The 23,678-nt window shown below is 52.6% G+C and overlaps 1 protein-coding gene and 1 long non-coding RNA gene across 10 annotated transcripts in view; both read left to right on the top strand.

The window, feature by feature from the left end:
* Nucleotides 1-9,579, top strand: part of LOC131502955 (uncharacterized) — an 89,967-nt gene extending 80,388 nt beyond the window's left edge. Inside the window, exon 6 of one of the 2 annotated variants that reach the window (XR_009257282.1) lies at nucleotides 9,073-9,579. This is a non-coding gene — a long non-coding RNA (uncharacterized LOC131502955). Of the gene's footprint in view, nucleotides 1-3,777; nucleotides 4,212-9,072 lie in introns of those variants that run through there. The other variant, XR_009257281.1, reaches the window with a different exon arrangement.
* Nucleotides 9,580-14,652: 5,073 nt separating this feature from the next.
* LONRF3 (LON peptidase N-terminal domain and ring finger 3) overlaps nucleotides 14,653-23,678 on the top strand; it is a 51,466-nt gene continuing 42,440 nt past the window's right edge. For all 8 annotated transcript variants that reach the window (XR_009257257.1, XM_058714159.1, XM_058714162.1 and 5 more), the window contains exons 1-2: nucleotides 14,653-15,946; nucleotides 19,987-20,105. Coding sequence is in view for 7 of the 8 variants with exons in the window: in XM_058714159.1 (XP_058570142.1) it covers nucleotides 14,827-15,946; nucleotides 19,987-20,105 (1,239 nt within the window). In the remaining variant the exon portion in view is untranslated. The remainder of the gene's footprint in view (nucleotides 15,947-19,986; nucleotides 20,106-23,678) is intronic.

Below are 23,678 nucleotides of genomic sequence, written 5' to 3' on the forward strand. Positions count from 1 at the left end.
CTTTTCTTTTCTTTTCTTTTCTTTTCTTTTCTTTCTTTCTTTCTTTCTTTCTTTCTTTCTTTCTTTCTTTCTTTCTTTCTTTCTTTCTTTCTTTCTTCTTTCTTAACATTTATTTACTTTTGAGAGAGACAGAGACAGAATGCAAGTGGGTTAGGGGCAGAGAGAGAGGGAGGCACAGAATCAGAAGCAGGCTCCAGGCTCTGAGCCTGACGTGGGCTCGAACTCACGAGCTGTGAGATCATGACCTGAGCTGAAGTTGGATGCTCAACCGACTGAGCCACACAAGTGCCCCTCTATCTTTCTTTCTTTCTTCCTTCCTTCCTTCCTTCCTTCCTTCCTTCCTTCCTTCCTTCCTTCCTCCCTCCCTCCCTCCCTCCCATTTTTAGAAAGGCCATTCTGGGATTTAAATAAAGCTTTTTGTAAGAATGTGCACAATTTCCATTTCTGACCAAGTAATGGGCCCGTATTCACCCTCTCACTTCAAACAACTAAAAAGCAGGACAAATATATACAAACTCTCCCTGACTTGGTTTCCTGAACCCTCAGATTGGTGCCAGGCTCTGCCTCAGCTCCCCTTCCCCATGTCCTATCTTGGAAACTTCCTGAAGTCAATAAATTGGGCCAAATCGTCCACCTTAAGACATTGGAAAAGAAGGGCCAACTCACCCTAAAGCAAGTCACGAGGAAATAGTAAAGATCAGAGTGGAAATTAATGGGAGAGAGAATAGAAAAATAATAGAGAAAAATTGATGCAACCAAAAGCTGTTTCTTTTGTCAACAAAATTGACAAACCTTTAGTTAGATTGACCAGGAAAGAAATACAGAAGACTCAGATTTCTAGAATCAGAAATGAACTTTCATAAACATAAAGGAATTCTATGCCAACCAATTAGACAGATGAAATGGACATATTCCTAGACAAACACAAACTACTGAAAGTGACGAAGAAAAAAATAATGTGAATAGACCTATGATAAGTGAAGAGACTGATTAGTAACTTTTTTTTAAATTTTTTTTAACGTTTTATTTATTTTTGAGACAGAGAGAGACAGAGCATGAAAGGGGAAGGGTCAGAGAGAGAGGGAGACACAGAATCCGAAGCAGGCTCCAGGCTCTGAGCCGTCAGCCCAGAGCCCGACACGGGGCTCGAACTCACGGACCGCGAGATCGTGACCTGAGCTGAAGTCGGACGCCCAACCTACTGAGCCACCCAGGCGCCCCACGATTAGTAACTTTTTAAAAAACCAGCCCACAAAGGAAATGCCCCAGGTTCAGTTGGTTTACCACTAAATTATAACATTTAAAGAGCTAATGCTAACCCTTCACAAACTCTTCAAAAATGGAAGAGGATGGAACACTTCCCAGTTCATTCTATGAGGCCTGATACCCTAATACCAAAACCAAAGACACCCCAAGAAAACTACACATCATTGTCTGTTATGGATATGGGTGCAAAAATCCTCAACAAAATACTAGCAAATGAATGTAATGACATATACAAAGAATTATGCACCGTGAAAACTGGGATTTATCCTAGGAATATAAGATTGGTTTAGCATCTGAAAAAATCAATGAGTGTTATAACAATTGAATACAAAACAGAATCACATGAGCATCTCAATAAATGCAGAAAAGCATTTGACAAAATTCAACACCCTTTCATGATAAAAGCACTCAACAAACTAGGAATGGAAGGGAGCTTCCTCAACTTAACAAAGCACATCTACAAAAGACCCACAGCTAACATCATACTTAATGGTGAAAGAATAGATGCTTTATCCTTAAGATTAGGAACAAAACAAAAATGTCTGCAGCTCAACATTTTACTGGAGTAGCAGCCAGGGTACTTAGGCAAGAAAAGGAAATAAGAGGCATCTAGATTGGAAAGGAAAAAGTGAAATTATCTCTTTTTGTAGATGATATGATCTTTTTTTTTTTAATTTTAAACGTTTATTTAAAAAATGTTTTTAATGTTTATTTATTTTTGAGAGAGAGAGACAGAGTGTGAGTGGGCAGGGGGCAGAGAGAGAGGGAGACACAGAATCCGAAGCAGGCTCCAGGCTCTGAGTTTTCAGCACAGGGCCTCACACAAGACTCGAACTCACGAACCATGAGATCGTGACCTGAGCTGAAGTTGGACACTTAACCGACTGAGCCACCCAGGGGCCCCATCATGATCTTGTATGTAGAAAATCTTAAGGAATACACACACACACACACACCATTATGTGTTCGTAAAAAAGTTCAGCAAGGTTGCAGGACACAAGATCGATATACAATAACCAACTGTATGTCTGTATATTTTCAATGAACAATCCCAAAATGAGATTAAAAAAAACAATTTCACTTACAATAAGATCAAAAAGAATAAATTACTTAGGTGTGAAGTTAAGAAAAGGACCAACGCTTATATACTCTGAAAACGTCAAGACACTGTTGAAAGAAATTAACGATCTAAATAAGTGGGCACACATCCCATGCCCATGACTGGAAGATTTAATATGGTGAATATGGAAGTACTTCCCAAGATGCCCTACGGGTGTAATGCAGTTCCTGTAAGAATCTCAGCTGGCTTCTCTTTAGAAATTGGTGAGCTGAGTCTACAATTCATATGGAATTGCATGTGACCCAGAATAGCCAAAACAATCTTGAAAAAGAAGAACAAAGGAGGAGGATTCACACTTCCCGGCTTCATAATTTACTACAAAGCAATGGCAATCAAGACAGTGTGGTACTGGCATGAGGACAGACATATAAATCAATGGAATAAAGTGGAGATTCCAGAAATAAAACCATGTGTCTGTAGTCAACTGATTTTTGACCAGAGGGCCAAGATCATTGAATGGTGAAAGAATAGTCTTTTCAAAAATAGTGCTAAGACAGCTGGATAACCACATGTAAAAGGATGAAGTTGGACCATGCCCCACACCATATGCAAACATCAACTCAAAATGGATTTTAAAGCCTAAATATAGGAGCTATAACTATAAAACCCATACAAGAAAACATAAGGGTAAATCCTCATGACCTCAGATTTGGCAAAGGATTTTTATTTATTACACCAAAGGGATAAGCAGCAAAAGGCAAAAATAGACAAACTGGGCTCATCAAAATTAAATACTTTTGTGCTTCCTAGAACACTCATGAAAGTCCAAAGAAAACCCACAGAATGGGAGGAAATATTTCCAAGTCATCATTCTTATAAGGGAGTTGTATCTAGACTATATAAAGAATCCTTACAACTCAATGATAAAAATATAAATAACCCAATTGAAAATGGGCCAAGAATATGAAGAGCTATCTCCCCAGGGAAGATGTACGAAATGCCAATAAGCACATGAAAAGTTGCTCAGTGGTCATCAGAGAAATGCAAATCGAAACCACAATGAATTTCATGCCACCTTATACCCACCAGAATGGCTGTACTAAAAAAAGTCAGATAATAACAAGTATTGGCAAGGATGAGGAGAAATCAGAACGCTTGTACATTGTTGGTGGGTATTTAAAATGATGCAGCCACTTTGAGGGGCGCCTGGGTGACTCAGTCGGTTAATGTCCGACTTTGGCTCAGGTCATGACCTCTCGGTTTGTGAGTTCAGGCCCCCACGTCGGGCTCTGTGCTGACAGCTCGGAGCCTGCAGCCTGCTCCGAAATCTGTGTGTCCCTCTCCTTCTGCCCCTCCCCTGCGCTCAAATGTTCTAAAATTGGTGAAAGTTGCACATTCTGTGAATATGCTAAAAACCATTGAATTGTACATTTCATTTTGTTGTATTTTAGAGAGTGAGAGTGCAAGCAGGGGAGAGGGAGGGAGAGAGAGAGAGAGAGAGAGAGAGAGAGAGAGAGAGAGAATCCCAAGCAGGTTCCACACTCAGCATGGAGCCCAACATGGGGCTCGCTCTTACAACCCTGCTATCACGACTTGAGCGGAAATCGAGTTGGATGCTCAACCGACTGAGCCACCCAGGAGTCTCTGAATTGTACACTTTAAACAGGTGAATTGCATGGTATGTGAATTATATCTCAACAAAGTGGTTAAAAAAATAAGCCGACGCATTCATAGGGCTCGTCTTGCTTGTTTTCTCTCTGGGATCACTGTCCTGTGTTGCCCAATACCTAGCATCTTGAAGACTGTTGCTTCACATTGTCTTTTTTGTTGTTGTTGTTTCATGCAGGAGGGTAAATACAAATCCTATTACTCATCGTAACCAGAAGTTAGCAGTCTCCCTATTTTTTTTAATTGGGGAAACCGAGGCCCAACGCAGCTAACTGGCTTACCAAAGTTCACGTTAGTGAGTGGCAGAGTCAGGACTAGCCGAGACTTCTGGATATCTAATCTGAAGTCGGGACAGGATTGCTTCCTGTCTGTCCAGCTTCTGGGGCAACTTGATGGCAGACGGTTAATTAAGCAATCATAGACAATGTAAATATCTGTGACCTGAGGATCCCCGAAAGGCCAGCAAGCATTGATTGCACACCTACGTGCAAGGCTTGTTTGGGAGAACTCCCTGGGGACAGAGAAGCAGGTGCCATCATCCCTGGCAACAAGGGGCTCACCATCTGTTTGGGGAAAAAGGCTCCACTCTCTGTGGAACATCTCTGTGGCTTGGGCCATTTACCTATTATATAATAAAATGGCTCACTTCACTTGCAGCCAAGATGATCAGGAGGGGTTCATGGTGTGCGGGGGCTCTTCTCAGGAAAGGTTTCCCAGAGGAGGAAGAATTTGGGTCTCAAAACACAGGCAGCACCCCTGACTGGGTGGGGCACTGAAGGCAGGACATTGTCTCCTCAGGGCATGTGTGAAAACGCACACAAGGCCGCAGAGGTTCCTTGGCTGTAAGAAAAGCCTGAGTCTTGCAGTGGGAAGGCACAGAGGGGATATTGTACCGGCCAGAGGGCAGACCTGGGGGGCTTGATGGAAGTCCTGTGATGAGGAAATGACTAATAAGGAAGCCCACTGAGAAATCAAATGCGCCCAGGGAGACAGGTTTTTCTAGGAAGACAAGTATCTTCCGAGATCACGAAAAACTGGGCTGTCCACTTGAAGTTACAGGACAAAATATTCCAGACCCTCATCATTCAATCACTCACTGAGCTTGTACTGAACACCTACTGTGTTCAATTGTGCTGGGGGCTGTGGGTTCACAGGTGCCTGAGACTCGTGGCTTGCTCTAGTTCATGGTCTAGAGAGGAAGACACTTGGATGATGACAGAAGGCGTATTAGGTGGTGGGTTTTCCAGAAAGTGTAAATTCACCTTCTTCTTTCATTTTTTTCTCTCCCTTCCGGTTTCATAACTTAGAGAATTGTACTCCCCCCCCCAACCCCACCAAAAAAAAAAAAAGAAAAAGAAAAAGAAAAAGAAAAAAAACCCTAGCAGTTACAAGTGTCTGAGAAAAATACAAACATACCCACGTATCTTGGTTGACAGTTAAGTCTGATTACACTCCGCTCAGCAATTGCAGAGCAGATACATACTCCCTGGTGAGCAAACAGTAGAGTTTCAGGGAAAATTTGTAATAACTATGAGCATATTACAGAGTCAGAAACCCAACTTACCAAACAGATTCATGAGAGAGTGGTTATTTCACAGTTTTAAGGTATCCTTTATTTTATTTTATTTTATTTTTTTTTAATTTTTTTTTCAACATTTTTTTAATTTATTTTTGGGACAGAGAGAGACAGAGCATGAACGGGGGAGGGGCAGAGAGAGAGGGAGACACAGAATCGGAAACAGGCTCCAGGCTCCGAGCCATCAGCCCAGAGCCCGACGCGGGGCTCGAACTCACGGACCGTGAGATCGTGACCTGGCTGAAGTCGGACGCTTCACCGACTGCGCCACCCAGGCGCCCCTATTCTATTCTATTCTATTCTATTCTATTTTTTAAGTAGGCTACATACCCAAGGCGGAGCCCAACATGGGGCTTGAACTAATGACCCTGAGATCAAGACCTGAACTGAGATCGAGAGTCAGATGCTTAACTGACTGAGCCACCCAGGCCCCCTGAAGGTGTACTTATTTTAGAAGAGATTCACAAAGTTACTGAATTTGAGTGAGCATGCATTTGTTCTATTCCCCAGGGCTTTCAGATAAGGCGTTTATAGAAAGTGACTTGCCCCATCCCATAGCTAATTAGTGGCCGAGCCTAGGAATCCAGCTCATTCTTTCTGAGCCCCAGACTCTTCACTTGAGCTTCCCTGGGATAGAAGGTTTGCTTCCAGACTACTCATTAAACACTAAGTACAACGAAAGGAAAAGAATGTCTTAAAGCTCAAGGGTGCGAAGCCATAAGTACAGTGACAACCAACTAAAAACTCAGATAAAGTACCTCTGAAATGATCACGTGCTGCAAAGTGGTCGATGGGAAAACAAGACTTGAATTCCTTAAAAGGGATTTACACGTAAAGATCTAGGAACTCCTCAAATAGCATATTCTGTCTCGGGGACCTTGTACAAATCATTGAGCCTTCCTCGTTCTCTGTTACTCATCGTGTGTGTGTGTGTGTGTGTGTGTGTGTAATATTTATTTTGTTTTTGAGACAGCACGAGAGCGTGTGCACAAGTGGGGAAGGGGCAGAGAGGGGAAGACAGGATCCCAAGTGGGCTGGCAGCAGAGAGCCCCATGTGGGGCTCAAACTCACTGACGCTCCAGCCGTGATAAACTGGTAGCGGTTCCCTAATGAGCCGGCCTCCCTCACCTCCAGGCTTTGCAGTTTTTTCCTCTAGAATGCGCAGCCCCTTCCAGCGCCCCTTTCCTCCCCTCAGCCCTGTAATCCTGCAGAATTTTGTGTCCATATTACCCACCTGAGAAGCCTTCCACGGATCAGAACTCTCCTCCTCTGTGCCCCCCATCAGCGCGCTGTGCGTCTGTCTTAGCACTCATCACCTGATTAAAACTGCCTTTTCCCATGTTGGTCTCTCCCACTCAGTTCTGTAGGGCTGTCTTACTCTTCATCCTGTTTCCAGAGGAGCCTTTCGAATGAATGATGAATGTTTAAATGCTTTGTAAATGGCAACTTGCAACACAAGTGTTAAATATTACGTAACATTACTGTGTTCGGGCTGGTTATTTAACATTGTTGGCCTACTCACCCATTTGATAATAACGAATATCACATTTCAATTACATCATTCTGGTTCCTTCTTTTTTTTAATGTTTATATCTTTTTGAGAGACAGCGTGAGTGGGGCAGGGTCCGAGAGTGGCCGGGAGGGTGGGGGGAGCGGGAGCGGGACGAAGGATCTGAGGCGGACTCTGAGGCCTGACTCGGGGCTCGAATTCACAGACCGTGAGACCGTGACCTGAGCCAGAGTTGGATGCTGGTTCCTTCTTGAACCCAATGCCCATAAAGGCTACCTCGTAGTGAGTATTTAACTTGGGCTAGGTTCTGTGGTAAGATTTGAGACATATGATCTCGTTTATACATCATCATAGTAATCTTATGAGCTAGGTTCGATTATAAGCATCATACCCATTTTTCAGATGGAAGAACTAAGGCAGGCTCAAAGAGGTTAAGTCGCTTGCACAACATCAAACGGCTAGATTTTGAATCCAGGTGCTTTGAGTTTAAGATTCAAACCCTAATTCTAACATCTCCCAGTTCTGCCAAAGTTTTCAGATAAGAACACTGTCAACAGTGGAAAGCAACCCACAGAATGGGAGAAGTGGGAGAAAAAAATTGCAACTCACACATCTGATAAAGGATTAATACCCTGAATAGAGAGAGAGCTCTTAAAACTCAACAACAAAACAACAGACGACCCGACCTAAAAAAAAAAAAAAAAATGGGCAAAGGACTTGAATAGACACTTCTCCAAAGAAGACATCCGGATGGCCAACTGGCATATGAAAAAGTGCTCAAATCACTCATCATCAGGGAAATGCAAATCAAAACCAGAATGAGATGCCACCTCACACCCACGAGGATGGCTTTTATAAAAAGAAAACAACAGAGGGGCGCCTGGGTGGCGCAGTCGGTTAAGCGTCCGACTTCAGCCAGGTCACGATCTCGCGGTCCGTGAGTTCGAGCCCCGCGTCGGGCTCTGGGCTGATGGCTCGGAGCCTGGAGCCTGTTTCCGATTCTGTGTCTCCCTCTCTCTCTGCTCCTCCCCCGTTCATGCTCTGTCTCTCTCTGTCCCAAAAATAAATAAAAAACGTTGGAAAAAAAAAATTAAAAAAAGAAAAAAAGAAAACAACAGAGAATGACAAGCGTTGACGAGGATATGGAGAAACGGGAACCCTTATGTGTTGCTGGCGGGAAGGTGAAACGGTACCAGCCACCGTGGGAAACAATATGGTGGTTCCTCAACAAAAGTAGAAGGAGAATGACCAGCCAGTCGCCACACAAGCCAGCAATTCTCCTTCTGGGTGTACATCCAAAAGAAGTGAAAGCAGGGTCTAGAAGGGAGATTTGTATACTCACGTGTATAACAGTACCGTTTGCAACAGTCAAAATGTGGAAAGGACAGAAATCCTGACGCAGGCTACAACACGAATGAACACTGAGGACATGATACTAAGTGAAGTCAGCCAGCCAGAAAAAGACAAATACTGTATGACTCCACCGATCTGAAGTATCTGGAGTTGTCGGATTCACAGAGACGGAGAGAATAGTGGATACCGGGGGCTGGGGAGCATCGGGAAGGGTGGGCTGCTCTTTAACGGGTGCTGAGTTTGGGGTTCGCAAGATGAAAACGTTTCTGGAGGAAAGTTTCTGGGAAGGAAACACCTCTACTCCGAAGGCAGTCAGCACATATTTTACTCGCAACAGTCGGCAGATGGCTGCGGGTCCCTTCTGTTCCCAGCAATCACATCGCGACTAACTGCACTGTGCATTTTCCATCCCTGGTAGCTAAGCCCAACAGTGACGCGGGGCATCGTTATTAATAGGTGAAGGACACACAAAGAGGGAGGGGAAGTGGCTTGGGCTGAGTCACACGGCAAAGTTAGAACTCCGAGCTCCCAGGCACTCACCTCGCTCGCCCACACACCTGGCAGCTGCGGAGACTTGCTCCTTTTTGTACCCTGGGCGACCAACTCTGGCCAACCAAGTGGGTCTGATTTGTCTTGCAGAGAAATGAAGCAGAATCTTCCTTGGGATGGTATCTGGTGATCTTTCTGTTTCCACCGGTTGGCAGGAAAACAGAGACCCCCACCACTTGCTGAATGACCTTGAACAACACATCATTGGAAGTCTCCCGGCCCTCAGTGTTTCCCTTCAGTAGAATGTAGGCAAGAATTATTGCGACCCAGCACCCCGGAGAGAAACTCGGGATGAGCCAGGGAGAGAAGGGTTGGGGTGCACTGACCAATCCATTCTGCACTATCCTTTACATGGATGGACCCCCCAACCTGGCTGAGCATCAGAATCACATGGGTGGCCTTTAAGAATAGAAATTCCTGGGCCTCGGCCAGCCCAGCTTATTTCTACTCCTTTTCTCCAGCCGTGTGGCCCCTACCGTGAAGGGAACCCCTTCGAGTTGAGAATTGAGGTGGTCCTTAATTTCCCCAGTTAAATAAATCCTCTCCAGCTGGGCTCAAGGGCACCTTCTCAATGAGCTGGGAAGCAGTGTCTCCTTTGAGCTCCCGCTTAGACTCACTGATCCCCCGATTTTGGCATCTCACCTACCGCCGGTTACTTTTCCTTAAACCTTTGCCTCCCGTTTCCTCAGTTAGCTACGGGAGCACAAGCATCGCGCCATATCCTTCTACTACTGTCCACAAATGCCAGCTCCAGTAAGCACCCAGTGTATGTTCAATAAATATTTGTTGAACTGCAAATCGTCGTAATTCAGAAACCCGAAGTAGCTTCCTCCTCATCTGGGGAGACGTTCTGTCTCGAAGCTTTCTGCTCACACGGAAAGAAGGTTCGACAAAGAGACAGGAGCCCTCGCTTGCAATCCTGGCTGTGCCGCAGACTGCCACCGTGACCCACAGCAAGTCACCCGCTTCCGCTAGCCCTCAGTTCCCTTATGTGCGAAGCCAGGGCTGATCTGTCAAGTTTTTACACTTTCAGTTTTTGGCTCTGGGTTTTGGCTACTCTGGATCTGCAAGGGGCCTTTTTCCTGTCAGTGCCATTAATGCCCGCGATGCCTTTTTTCTCCCCTGTAAGGACTGCCTAATTGATGGGTCACCCCCAGTTTATCAAAGGAGAAACTCAAGAAAAGAGTAAGTGCGTGCTTTGGCCAAGCTTCCATGCGTAGTGTGTGTGTGTGTGTGTGTGTGTGTGTGTGTGTAGAGTTGTATAGTCAACTCTTAATTATCTGCGTGCCCGCCGTCTCCTCTCTGAGTGACCCAGGGCAAAGGCATGACCCCCTGGGTGGATGTCCTCTTGTCCCTCTGCACTCTCCCACCCAGGGCCAAAATGTCCACTGCCACGTTCAGTAAGATCTGTTCAAATACTGTCCTTTGAGGAGGAGGTGAAAGATATGAGACACTAGTCTTGCCCTCGTGGAACCTTCCAGTCTGTCTAGGGAGCTGGATGCGTGAAGGGAGCACCTGGGAGCCCAGTGCTGCTTTGCTACCTCTCCAGTGCCTACAACAGGGCCTGGTATAGAGCAGATGCTCGGCAGATATGTAAAAATAGGTGGACACTGCCACGGTTTTCACGCTTTTTATTTTAAAGACGGAAAAGCCTGTCTTCAATAAAATTCTATTCAATGAAATTCTAACCCAAAGCTCACAACGAAACAGACAGACAGATGGATGGGTGCGGTGCTGCCCTGGTGGAGGGAGCTAGGGCAAGAGCCTGCCAGCTGTCTCCTCTGGGCCCCAGAGAGGTTTCCCAGCGCCCAGTTGGAAAACTCACTGTAGGCAGTTGGAAAGGAGGTGCAGCTCAACCCTTACTCTTCTTCCTGGTTAACCTTAGCCACACTGGGTGGGTGGGGGGGGGGGGGGTAGGGGCCTAGCAAAATAAATGGAGGTTTGGAGAACCAGGGACTCCAAAGGGAATACTTGCATCTGAAAACATGTTGTCAATCTCTTCTGTCCCCTCCTTCTAGGAACTCTAATTAGTAAAAACAGAGGGGAGGAAGTTTTGAGTAGGAGACCTCTGAGCTGGTCCACAAATGTATATCGAGGTAATATTTATTTGTGTTTTAAGTTTATTTATTTGTTTTGGGGGGGGTGGGACAGCATGAGTGGGGGAGGGGCAGAAAGAGAGGGAGAGAGAGAATCCCAGACACGTTCCGCACCGTCAGCGGAGAGCCCGTTGCGGGGTTCAAACTCACGAACCTTGAGATCATGACCCGAGCTGAAAGCAAGAGTCGGATGCTTAACCGAATGAGTCACCCAGGTGCCCTGTATTTGTTTACTTTAAATAAAGAAGGAAAGAAAGCCACTGTGGTAATTCCAGCATTCCATAGAAGCCCATTTCAAAGTGTTGTCCTACAGGCGGTCCTGTGATTTGCAAATACAATGGAAAACTCTCATGGAGTCTGTCTGGCCAGTGAGATGGCGCTGCCCCCCCCCTTTTTTTTTTTTTTTTGCACCAGCACATCCTGCATCACCCTGGCAGCTATTAACATTCCTGGTCAAGTTTCTAATCAACTTTGGTCACACACAGATGCCAAGGGGGCTACCCGGTGAGAGCACCTCTCCCCCATGCCTGCAGGACCCCTGCCTGCTGCCTGACTTGGCCTTCTCCTTGTCCCTCCAACCCCGATGGGCAAGGGAGGGAAACCAACCCAGGGGATACTTACTTGTCAAGGTGGTCCAGGGAGCAAGGCACATCTCAGTTCTGCATCAGGAAGACAATTGGCAGTAACCAACATCGATTTTAAAATTTGTCAGGGGCGCCTGGATGGCTCAGTTGGTGGAGCGCTGGACTCTTGATTTTGGCTCAGGTCATGATCCCGAGGTCATGGGATTGAGCCCCACCTCGGGCTCCACACTCAGCTCGGAGTCTGCTTAAGACTCTCTCTCTCTCTCTCTCTCTCTCTCCACCCCCCCCCCACGCTCACGCTCTCTCTCTAAAAAAAAAAAAAATTTAAATTAAACTTGTCAAAGGGATAAAGATCTTGAATTAAGAAGTTTTCATCATGATTCATCTCACGACCCTTTCATAGAAATCTCATTACCTGCCCCTCAGACTGTCCCTCCTCACAGGTATCAGAAGGGGCAGACAGAGAATTAATGCTGGGGACCCTGCTATAGACTGAAAGTGTTGGTCCCTTCCCCATTCATATGCTGAAACCGAATCCCCCTTGTGATGGTATTTGGAAGTGGGGGCCTGGAATTAGTGTCCTTATAAAAGAGATCCTGGAGGGATCCCTCACCTTCCACCGTTTGAGGACACAGCCAGAATATGGCTGTCTACGAACCAGGAAGGGAGCCCTCGCCAGACATTAAGTCTGCTGGAGCCTTGATCTTGGTTTTGTTCAGCCTCCAGAAGTGTGACAAATAAATCTGTTTCTTATAAGTCACCCGATCTATAGTGTTTTCTTATGGAGACCGGAATGGACTATGGGCCCATTCAACAGCTGGGGAAATCGAAGGGTGAAAAAGAGCTTCCCTTAGTAGGTTACAGGGAGCCTCAGCTTCTCCTCCACTGCCTGGCATGGCCATCTCCTCCCTTCTTGGCCAGTCCCCTGACTTCCAGATCTTCCAAATCTAGCTCAGGCCTGACCCTGACGAACAGGACAGCGGACTAGCCACCCCTGCCCTTTCACTACTACTGCTGACTTCACCCCCTTGTCCAGGTCAACGCCCTCCCCCCCCACCCCCCCCAGCATCTGGACTAATCTTGCACTTAAGTAGTTGAGTTGGTATCGTGAAATCCAGTCTTGGGTTAGAACCCACTGAGGGTGAGAGCTCCAAGGAGCCTTGGAGATCAGGAGAAACTAAGGCCTCGGTGGAGGACTTGCCTAAAGTCTCATAGCAAGTCATGGCAAAGCCAGGGCTACAAGCCAAGTTTTCCTATGAGCGCCTTATGCCTTACTGGCTACATCCTGAGTTCCTTGGTCTCTTTTCTTGGTCTCTTTCTCCTCTGTCCCAGTGTCCCTTCTCCCCTCTGACCCTCTCCCCAGGCCTGTCTCGCCAGAGGGAAGCTCTAGAAATCGCCGCACCACAAGGGACCCGTCCTTTGGGACCTTAGCGTTGACTCAATGGGGAGATTAACAATCTAAAGAGACACACGCCCCCGACGGAGCCTGTGGTCCCCAGCTCTGAAACATGACTTGATCGCGACCAAGATCATCCCTGGCATTTGTTCAGAACCCAGAGCGACGCCTCCCAGGGTTTAGGTCATTTGCCCAAGGTCACTCAGCTAAGAAGTGGCCACAGCAGGAGCCAACTGCAGGTGTTCAGGCCCTGGGGCGGCGCTCCGCCCCTGCACGGCCCCAGGAGCCCACAGGCCCTGGAGGATAACCTAGCCAGAGGCAAGCCCAGCCCCCGCCTCCCTGCTCGCCGCCGCGGGACCGAGGGGGAAGTGCGTTACTCCCATAGGGCTCCAAGCCCGTTTATTTGTGCGTGGAGCTCCCGTCCGAAGTGTGAGGGTGGGAGCCCGAGCGGCTCACACCGGCCTCCTGGAGGTGAGCGCGGCGCCCCCACGGGCCGCCTAGCCACGGTGAGCGGAGCCCCGCGGCCTGCGCGCAGCCCTCCCGTCCCGCGCAGCGCCCCCACCCGTGACGCGCGGAGGTCGGAACTCGGCACTCGGGAGCCGCGAACCTCGAGGCAGCTCGGGCCGCCGCGAGTTTTCCCGGAGGAGCGCTCTCCGTTCCTGGCCCGCCGGCCGTTCTCCCACGCCCCCCGGGTACCCACCGACACCGGAGGGCCGAGTCCTCGTGGCCGCGCCCGGCCGGCCGGCCGGCGGGACCCCCCTACCCACCCCCGGGGCCCGGGGCGTCTCCGGCGCTGAGCGAAGGGAGAGGCGAGGAGCGGGGCACGCAGGGCGCCTTTCTCGGGCCTCGGCCGGCGAGCGCATCTTCCTGGCGGCGCGTCCCTCGGCGCTCAGCGAGCGCCACCCAACTTCTGCGCCCGCCGGGTGCGCTGCTCCGCGTGGCTCCCAGGACAGGGGACCGAGCGGCCTCGGATGTCCACACTCACTTCCTTTGGGGGGGTGGCTCCCCGAGAAGGCGGATAGGGACCCCGAATGCCAGCAGCCGGGACGGGGCTCCCAGGGCTCGCGAGTCGCGGCCGGGACGGAGGTGAGGGGCGTGGGCTTCCCGGGGACCCTTCCAACACGCTTCCCTCCGCAGACCTCAGCCGTAGCCCGTAGGCGCGAGAGCCTGCAGCGTCTCCACACACCTGGCGGACTGCGCACCTCGGGGTACCTGCTTCTCCACCGAAGGGTTGGGGGAGGGGCCCGCTAGCGCGCGGCCGGCAGAGGGGACCTGTTTGCTGGCGGGTTTGGAGGTGGGATGGGGTAGGGTTTGGAGACCGAGAAGCCTGAGACAAGACTTTGGGTTTTTTCCCTCCCTCTCTTCCGAAAAGGAACCACACTGTGAGGGGAAAAATAAGGCGGAGTGTAAACACAAACAACCTCAAAAACGAGCCAAGAAAAGCGAAGCCAAAAGAAGCAAGCGCAACACTGTTACAAAACTGTCTGGTTTTGTAACAATTTCCCTGCCGCCGGCCAATGAGCGGCGTGGCGGCGCGTCACGTGGTGCTGTTTTATATAACACTTTGCTGAGACAAGACAGTTATTAGGCGGCGCGCGGCGGCCGGCCGAGAGCTCGTGGAGGCGCGGCAGCGACCGGCGCGCGGCAGCGCGCGGCTGAGGCCACTCCGATCGGCAGAGGCAGCTCCGATTCCCAGCAGCCCTCGCTCTCTGTTCCGAGTCCCCGGCCCCTAGACGCCTCGTCCCCTCACGCCTGCTTCTCTATCCCTATGGATTCACTTCAGACTGGACAGATGCTGAGCTTGCCCGCCGAGCTCGGCAGCGACAACTTAGAACTGGCGGAGCCGGCGGCATCGGCGGCCCGCGGAGACACGGAGCCCCACCCGGAGGCGGCCACAGAAGGCCCCGCACCTTTAGGCGCTCCGGAGCCGGGGCCGGAGTCGGGGCCCGAGCCGGGGCTGGAGTCGGGGCCGGAGTCGTGGCCGGAGTCGGGGCCGGAGTCGGGGCCGGAGCCGGGGCCGGAGTCGGGGCCGGAGTCGGGGCCGGAGCCGGGGCTGGAGTCGGGACCGGAGCCGGGGCCGGAGTCGGAGTCGGGACCGGAGCCGGGGCCGGAGTCGGAGCCGGGGCCCGAGCGGGAGCCGGGGCCGCCTCCTAAGACTTCGACGCCGGAGTGCAAAGTCCTGCTCACGAAGGCTGACGCCCTGGCGTCTGGGGGGCGCCTCCGGGAAGCCCTCGAGGTGTACCGCCAGCTCTCCGAACGGCAGCAGCTGGTGGCCGAGCAGCTGGAGCAGCTGGTGCGGTGCCTGGCGGAGAAAGTCCCGCAAGGCGAGGCTCCGGCGCTGGCGCCCCCGGACGGGAGCGGTGCGGCGAGCCGCGAGGCGGCGGCCGAAGAGGCAGGGGCGCCAACCGCCGCCGAGGCTACCGAGGTGTGGGACGGCTTCAAGTGCCGGAAGTGCCACGGCTTTCTGTCAGACCCCGTGTCCTTGTCGTGCGGCCACACCTTTTGTAAACTCTGCCTGGAACGCGGGCGGGCGGCCGACCGGCGGTGTGCGCTGTGCGGGGTCAAGCTCCCGGCCTTGATGGTGGCCGGCGGCAAGGCGCGCCCGGCCCCCCAGCGGGACGGGCAGCAGGCGGCGGCGGCGACGACGACGACGACGACAACGACGACAACGACAACGACGCCGCAGCCGCCACCCGCGGCTCCACCGCCGCCGCAGCCGCCGCCGCCGCCGCCGCCGCTGCGGGTCAACGTGGTGCTCAGTGGCCTCCTGGGCAAGTTGTTCCCAGGCCCGGCGCGGGCGTCGCAGCTCCGGCACGAGGGCAACCAGCTGTACCGCGAGCACCAGGTGGAGGCGGCGCTGCTCAAGTACAACGAGGCGGTTCGGCTAGGTGAGCCCCCCGCGGGGCCGGGCGGCGGGGAGGCGGGGCGGGGGTTGCTCGGAGGACCCGAGGGGAGGGGGCGCCGGGGGGCGGGGCCGAGGGGGGCGCGACGGGGGGCGGGCCGCGCCGGAGGCCCCCGGGCCGGGGTGGGGGAGGGGGCGTCTGGAGTCCGGTCTCTGACCCTGCCTCGGTCGCTACCGAGGCATCGTTTTTTTTTTCTCTGTGTCCCTGCCCGTGTCTCTGTCGCTCTTTGTCTTTCTCCGTGGCGCCTCGTAGCTTTCATTCCTGCGCCTGCCAGTCTGCTTTCGCTCGGTGTCCCTGTTTCTGGGTCTCCCTCGCTGGTCCCCTCGCGGTTTTGGTCCTCTGTCACGTGCGCGGGGCCGCCGCGGCCGCCCGGCCCCGCTCTCCCTCCGCACGCCGGGGTCCCTCGGACACCTGCCCGCCCCTCCCCTGCCGGCGGAGGAACTTCGCACCCTCCTCGCGCTCCCGCCGGGGCCGCGACGTTCGCTCGGCGCCCGCGGCCGCCCCGCTCCCCGCCCGGCCCCGGGGCGGCCGCCGCGGCGGGAGTTGGCCCTTCCGGGGCCGCGGCTCCTGGTGGGGTGGGTCCGGCGTGGAATTAGGTCAGGAGAGCACTGGTTGCATAAGGGCCGCGAGCGGCCCGGGCCGGGCGGCCCCTCCTCCGCGCGGGCGGGCGGGATTGTGTAACGGCTGAGGTAACCGAAGTGGGCCACGCTCGCCTCGGAAACCATCCCGCGAGCGTGTGCGGGGGGGAGGGGAGCGCTCGCGCCCCGCTGCCCTGTGACTCATTGTCACCGCTTCCTATCACAGGATCCTCGGCCGAAATAGATGCCCCCCCCTCCCCGCCCGCAGCCCGCGCGCCCTCGCCGCGAACCCCTATCCCGTCGGCCCGGCGGGAGACCCGGCCGTCAACTGCGCGGGGATCCCCGGGACCGCGCGCCCGCTACGGAGGGGGCACGCCTCGGACCCGCTGCCGCGCGGCCCGAGGAGCCGCGGCTGCGCTTAGCGGCTTCAAGGGCAACGTGGGAAGCCTCACGGCCGGGCGCCAGAGCTCCCACGCGAAGCGGCTCCCCTCCTCCCGCCCCGCCGCTCGCCCCGGTCCCCTCCGTGTCCGGACCCAGGAAGTGGCCGCAGAGCCGCGGGCCGGGTAGTGCCCAGCTCGGGCCGGCCGCCAGGCGCTCGGCCGGCGGGGCGCGGTGTCTGGCGAAGCGTGCCGGGGAGGAGGCGGCAGGGCCGGGCAGGCAGGGCTCTGGGATCCGGGGGTGCCCTGAGCCCGACTCCCGACGGGCGGAGGAGAGGGGTGGGCTCGAGTCTCCACGTGTTGAATCTCCACCCGAGATTGCAACAGGTAATGGGGGGGGGGGGAGGAGGAGGAGGAACGAGGGCTGGCTGGGCCAGGCTGGCACCCGAGGGAGAGAGGGACCCCCGCCCCCACCCCCATGCATATCCTGTGGCCTGGGAAAGCGCACTTTGAGTCTCCTCCGGGCTGGCGAGTGCTGCACAACAAAAGGGAAGCGTCGACTGCAAACTCTGTAACGTCTTGAGAGCAAGTAAAGAGCCCTCAGGCAAGCCCTCTGCACGGCCCCCGTGGGGGGGGGGGTGGACCCCCAGGGGAAGGACCCCCACAGAACCCGTCCCAGCAGCTGCAGCTGGAGCTCGTCCCTGGGTCCAAGCAGGAGGTCCCTTTTTTTTTTTTTTTTTTAATTTTTTTTTTCAACGTTTTTTATTTATTTTTGGGACAGAGAGAGACAGAGCATGAACGGGGGAGGGGCAGAGAGAGAGGGAGACACAGAATCGGAAACAGGCTCCAGGCTCCGAGCCATCAGCCCAGAGCCTGACGCGGGGCTCGAACTCACGGACCGCGAGATCGTGACCTGGCCGAAGTCGGCCGCTTAACCGACTGCGCCACCCAGGCGCCCCAAGCAGGAGGTCCCTTAAACCCAGATCTCCAAGGGAGGTTTCATTCCTTTTATTTTAACTTTTATTTATTTACTTATTTATTTATTTTGAGAGAGAGACAGAGAGGGAATCCTAAGCAGGCCCTGTGCAGAGTCCAGACTCAGGGCTCGATCCCATGAACCGTGAGTCCTGACCTGAGCAGAAATCCAGACTCAGATGCTTAACCGACTGAGCCACCCAGGTGCCCCTCAAATTTTTATTTAAATTCCAGTTAGTTGGGGCTCCTGGGTGGCTGAGTCGGTTAAGCATCCGACTCTTGATTTTCGCTCAGGTCAGGATCTCAGTTTCATGGGTTCAAGCCCCACTTTGGGCTCTGTGCACTGACCACCGGGAGCCTGCTTGGAATTCTCACTCTCTTCTCTCTCTGCCCCTTCCCTGCTTGTGCTCTCTGTGTCTCTCTCAAAATAAATACACTTTTCAAAAACTAAATTCCAATTAGTTACAGCACATACAGTGCAATATTGGTTTCAGGAGTAGAATTCAGTGATTCATCACTTACATACTACAGCCTTACCCTATTAAGGGGCCTCCCCAGCAGGCAAGTATCCATGTGCTGAGAGGTGGCCAGTGTCTCGTTTTTTCTAAGTACCGCACACCCTTCAGAAAAAGAAAACATGCCCCCCACCCTAGCTTCAAAGCTTCAGTGTCTAACTAGCCGTATGACTTCGAGCGGATGCCTTCCCCTCCCTGGGCTTGATTTTCCTCTTCTGAAGAATGGGTTGGTTGAGCCAGGTGATCTCTAAAGGCCTGTCCAGCCCTGGCGTTTAGTGATTCAAAGTGTTAGTGAGAGAGGGGCGCCTGAGTGGCTCAGTCGGTTAAGCATCTGACTCTGGATTTCTGCTCAGGTCAGGACTCACGGTTCATGGGATCGAGCCCTGAGTCTGGACTCTGTATAGGGCCTGCTTAGGATTCCCTCTCTCTGTCTCTCTGTCTCTCAAAATAAATAAATAAACGTTAAAATAAAAGGAATGAAACCTCCCTTGGAGATCTGGGTTTAAGGGACCTCCTGCTTGGACCCAGGGACTGAGCTCCAGCTGCAGCTGCCAGATCGGGCTCTGTGGGGGTCCTCCCCGCCCCCCCGCCAGGGGGTCCACCACCACCCCCGCGGGGGGCTGTGTCTCAGTCGGTTAAGCATGATCTCATGGGTCCTGAGATCGAGCCCCATGTTGGGCTCTGCACTGACAGCACAGAGCCTGCTTGGGATTCTCTCTCTCCCTCTCTCTCTCTCTCTCTGCTCCTTCCCCGCTAGTGTTCTCTCTCAAAATAAATAAATAAACGTTAAAAAAAAAATGGCTCAAAGTGTGAGTGAGGACCAAGCTTGCTTTATTCCCAGCAGCCTTGTTTACGTTCACGCACATGTGGCCATCTGTAAAGAAAGGATGGAACCTCGCAAGTGCATTCAGAGAAACTTCGTATGTGTGGGACTTTGTAGACAGAGATGTTGCTAATGTCACTAGAAGACTAACCTGGACTTGCCTTTCTGGTGGGTAGGATGGGAGTCACATCTGGCCACCTCCCCTTCTCCCTGCCCTGGCCTGTTTCTTCGTGGGGATCCTCACTCCGAAGCCAGGCTTACAGTTAGCCGTACATAGCCACGAAGGAGGGCGGCTAGGGTTTCCTCTATGTCAGAGCCACTAATGCACCCACAGGCCCTCTAAGGAACCACCTGAGAGAGGAGCAAACGTGACTTCTTCCTAGTTGGGGAAGCTCAGACCCAGAGCGGCTGGGGGGGTGTGGCAGGCAGGGCGATATTCGGGCTGGACATCGGGATCCCCAGTAGAAAAATCCTAGGGGCGCCTGGGTGGCCCGGTCGGTCGAGTGTCTTGATTTCGACTCAAGTCATGATCTCACGGTTCATGGGATCGAGCCCTGCGTCTCTTGGGATTCTCTCTCTTCCCCCCCACCCCCGCCCTTCCCCCACTCACACTCTCTCAGAATAAATACATTAACTTTTAACAAACTTCCCAGATAGCTTGCCGTTTGCTAAGATCCATCCTCATACAGGACTTAATTATGTGTTTGTGCTGGGACCATTAATGAGAGCTTTTTTTTTCCCCCCCTCATTTTGGCAGCTCCAAACGACCACTTGCTTTATAGCAACCGGTCTCAAATTTATTTCACCTTGGAGTCTCACGAGGACGCACTGCATGATGCAGAAATAGCATGTAAGCTCCGCCCAATGGGTTTTAAGGTGAGTGGGATGGGAGGGCTGGGAATGGGTTGTACTATAGACAGGAAATGGCAGGAGGAGCTGCCTCCCTGGGAGTTTGGGTCACTAGAGCTCAAGCAGAGCAGGGAAGAGGCTTTGCAAAGGAGCTGGGGGTCCCTTGGCAAAGGGTGACTCAAGAGTCTGCAAGGGAACCGGATTCTTCCCCAGCTTTACTTCTCACCTGATGGCCTGCCAAGCAGCCTGGGCTTTGTTCAGAACTTGTCCAGAACTCTTCAGAGCATGGACTTAGCGGTCAGACCACCTGAGTTTCTGTTATGTCCCAGTTCTGCTACTTTTACCAGCCGTGTGGCCTGGGCAAGCTACTTAACCTCTCTGGGCCTTCTCTCCTCGTCTGTACAACAGGGGGATATTCAAAGCACCCACTTCAAAGGGTTAAGCGCGAGGATTACACGAGCTTATACATGTAGGGTGCTTAGAACGACGCCTGGCCCGTAGCGTTATGTGTCCAATCATCATTTTCCAGGGACAGTAGAGAGGAGCATGAGCCAAGTATGGCTGGCTCGTTGTGTCATTTCCAGTCCTTAATATAATCGCCTGCTGGTGGCCCTAAACGTCTGGGTCACATTGGATGGGTAGGGAGAAAGCCGGGTTAGGCATCTCTCAGGATTCTAGGATGCGAAGCATCACTTTCTGCATCTCGGGCCTCAGGACTGGTCCTTAGCCACACGTCAATATTTTGTTTGGGAGACTAGGTTCGGGCCCGAGCTCTACTGCTTGCAAGCCAAGTGACCGCGGGGAAGTCGCTTCACTCTCTGGCCCCCAAGTGTCCTTGGTGGCAAAGCGCAGCTATTACTAGTCACCCTGATCGCCTCCTGGGGATGTGGTGAGGGTCACGGGTGAGCGCGGCCAAGGGGCCATGCTGGGAGCGCTACCGCTTGCCCGGCCTTGGTGCAGTGCTGTCTCGACGCGAGCCCCGGGACGCCTTCTTCCGAACCCCAACTTAGCCGGGTCCTGATCTGTGATCCCTTATCTGAATCCCGTGGGGCCAGAAGCGTTCAGAGTCCAGAATGTTTCTGATTGCAGAAAGACCATATACTACGTGGCACCCTCGGCGAGCTCTGGACAGCGCTCCGCGATCACACACGCTAATATTTCTGCAGTACGTTAGGTGAGAATTCGTGAGAATTCACACTAAGCGACTGTAATGCGGTCCATATCACTGTAGCCTGGGTTTTGCCACACCTGATGACTTTTGACGGCAGGAAAACTGTGGCTTATCAGACTGTTTCTGGAACTAGGACGCTCAGGTCAGGCATTTGTGGACGTGCATACGGAGCCATTAGGGTCCGAGTGAATCCCGTATGTTCTTTGATGAGAAGGTGTTCGTGGGGGTGGGGTGGGGGGTGGAGTAGCATATTCTCTTTCCCAAGGAACGGACTTTAAAAGTCACCGGTGTCTTGGGTGTCTTGACCCAAAGGAGCCTCGGTGAGAGCATTTCACACTTCACAGCAGGGGCAGGTCAGCAAGCTGCCTGGGGGTAAGAGGAGTCCTTTTGCAGCTTCTTCCACCCCCACCCTCAACCTAGGGGATGCGGTGGGAAGCAGGGCTGAGAAGCGGTGGACCGTTTGAGATGAACTGGGAAAAGTGACTTCCTCAGTGAAATCAGAGTTGACGGAAGTAGTGAACGGGAGTTTCGTTTCCCCCCAACTGCCGGGGTAAGCAGAGCGCCAAAGCCAGAGAACGAACTGTCTTGGGGGCTGAGAGAAGATTTGAGTGGATGCACACCATTCAAAACCAGCTCATACCCCGATTTGCAGATTTCCCTTTCTTTCTTTCTTTCTTTCTTTCTTTCTTTCTTTCTTTCTTTCTTTCTCTCTCTTTTTTTTTTTTTTTTGAAGTTTGTTTATTTTCAGAGAGAGCGCGAGCAAGCAGGGGAAGGGCAGAAAGAGACGGAGAGAGAGTATTCCAAGCTGGCTCTGCACTGGTAGCTCAGAACCCGGTGCCGGTCTCGAACTCACAAACTGGGAGGTTGTGACCCGAGCCGAAACCGAGAGTCGGATGCTTCACCAACTGAAGCACCCGGGTGCCCCATTCCCGCCATTTCTCTGTGCGGTGCCCCTAGGGCAGGGGCATCTCCCGCAGCCCTTTTCCAGCCAACCCAGCCAGGCGCAGTGGTACTCAGCATACCCTGCTTGTGGAACGCTCTCGGTGGGCCGGGCTGGTTGCCCTGAACAGGTGGCGTGTCTGGGTTGCTACTGGGTATGATCGGAGGGGTCCCAGAGGCCTCTCCAGTCCCCCAACACTTACCGCCTCTAGCCGCCCTGAAATGTCAGGCAAGCCTTTCTCCAGGGGGCCCCTGGTAAGCACTGCTGGGAGGAGCAGTGAGGGAAGCCATCGATACCCAAGTATCAGCCGAAATTAGGCCCCAGGAGTGGGGCGGGGGACATGGGGGAAGGTCCCCGAGAGGATTGGAGCAGGGGCCACTGCTCAAGAAGGCAGATCCCTGCCGGCGCCTGGAGCCAGGCTGGAGCCAGAGGGCACCTCACCAGGGCCTGTAGAGGCATGTTAGGGGAAGCTGGGAGTGCCCAGCAGCTGCAACCTGGATCATCTCCTTCTCTAAGTTAGACTCAGGGTCAGCCATGGGGGCAAGGGAGTGGGGAGCAGGCCCCCGAGGGGCACCCTAGATGACTCGGGAGCAATGCCCTCCCGGCCAAGTTTCAAGGGCCACCTGTCCCAAGGCACAGAGAGAGTATAGCCCTCTTCCCACCTCTTTTCTCGTTCCTGCCTCTTCCCCCAGAATGCTCGTCTGCTCCCTCTAGAGTTTCTTTGCCAGGGCAGTTGGGCGGGGACCCCGAGGAGCCCTAAAACTTTTTATACTTTTTAAAGATGGGGTGAGGGAACAGAAGTGAGCTGAGCCTACAGGACGGAAAGCATTTGCTTGGTCCCTGGTCGGCCCTCTGAAGGGAAATCTGCTTTATGGGGAAAAGCATTCTGGGCGTCGTGACCACGGTTCTAGTTGCTTTGCCACTAACTACCTTGACGTCTTGGAGAGGCCATGTCCCTTCCCTTGGGCCTCTTCTGAAAGATGATCAGCAAGTATGGGTGGTCACTCAGCAGCCAAATGTGAACTAGATCTCTGCTTGATGGGCTAGTGAATAGAAAGGCATATTGGAACGGGTCTTAAAAGCTGGCTAGTAGGTGCTTAAAAGATGAGGGTTCTTGCTACATTTGGTGATCCCTCCAATACAACAGTGGGGCAGCAGGAAGGTCGTATGGCACAGGGATTAAGAGATTGGACTTTGGTATCAGTCGGACCCAGACTTAAACCCTGATTCCACAGTTTGCCTTCTGTGTTACTTTGGGCACGTCACTTTTCTGGGTCTCAGTTTTATTTTCTGTAAAATGGGCTTCAGACCATTTGTCTACATGTATAGGACGGTAGATAAGGCAGTTCTTTTTTTTTTTTTTTTAAGTTTTTATTTACTTATTTTGAGAGAGAGAGAATAAGCAGGAGAGAGGCAGAGAGAGAGGGGGACAGAGGATCCGAAGCAGGCTCTGCCCGATGTGGGGCTCCAACTCAGGAACCATGAGATC

The sequence above is a fragment of the Neofelis nebulosa genome, chromosome X, assembly GCF_028018385.1.
Source record: "Neofelis nebulosa isolate mNeoNeb1 chromosome X, mNeoNeb1.pri, whole genome shotgun sequence".
Taxonomy (NCBI): Eukaryota; Metazoa; Chordata; class Mammalia; order Carnivora; family Felidae; genus Neofelis; species Neofelis nebulosa.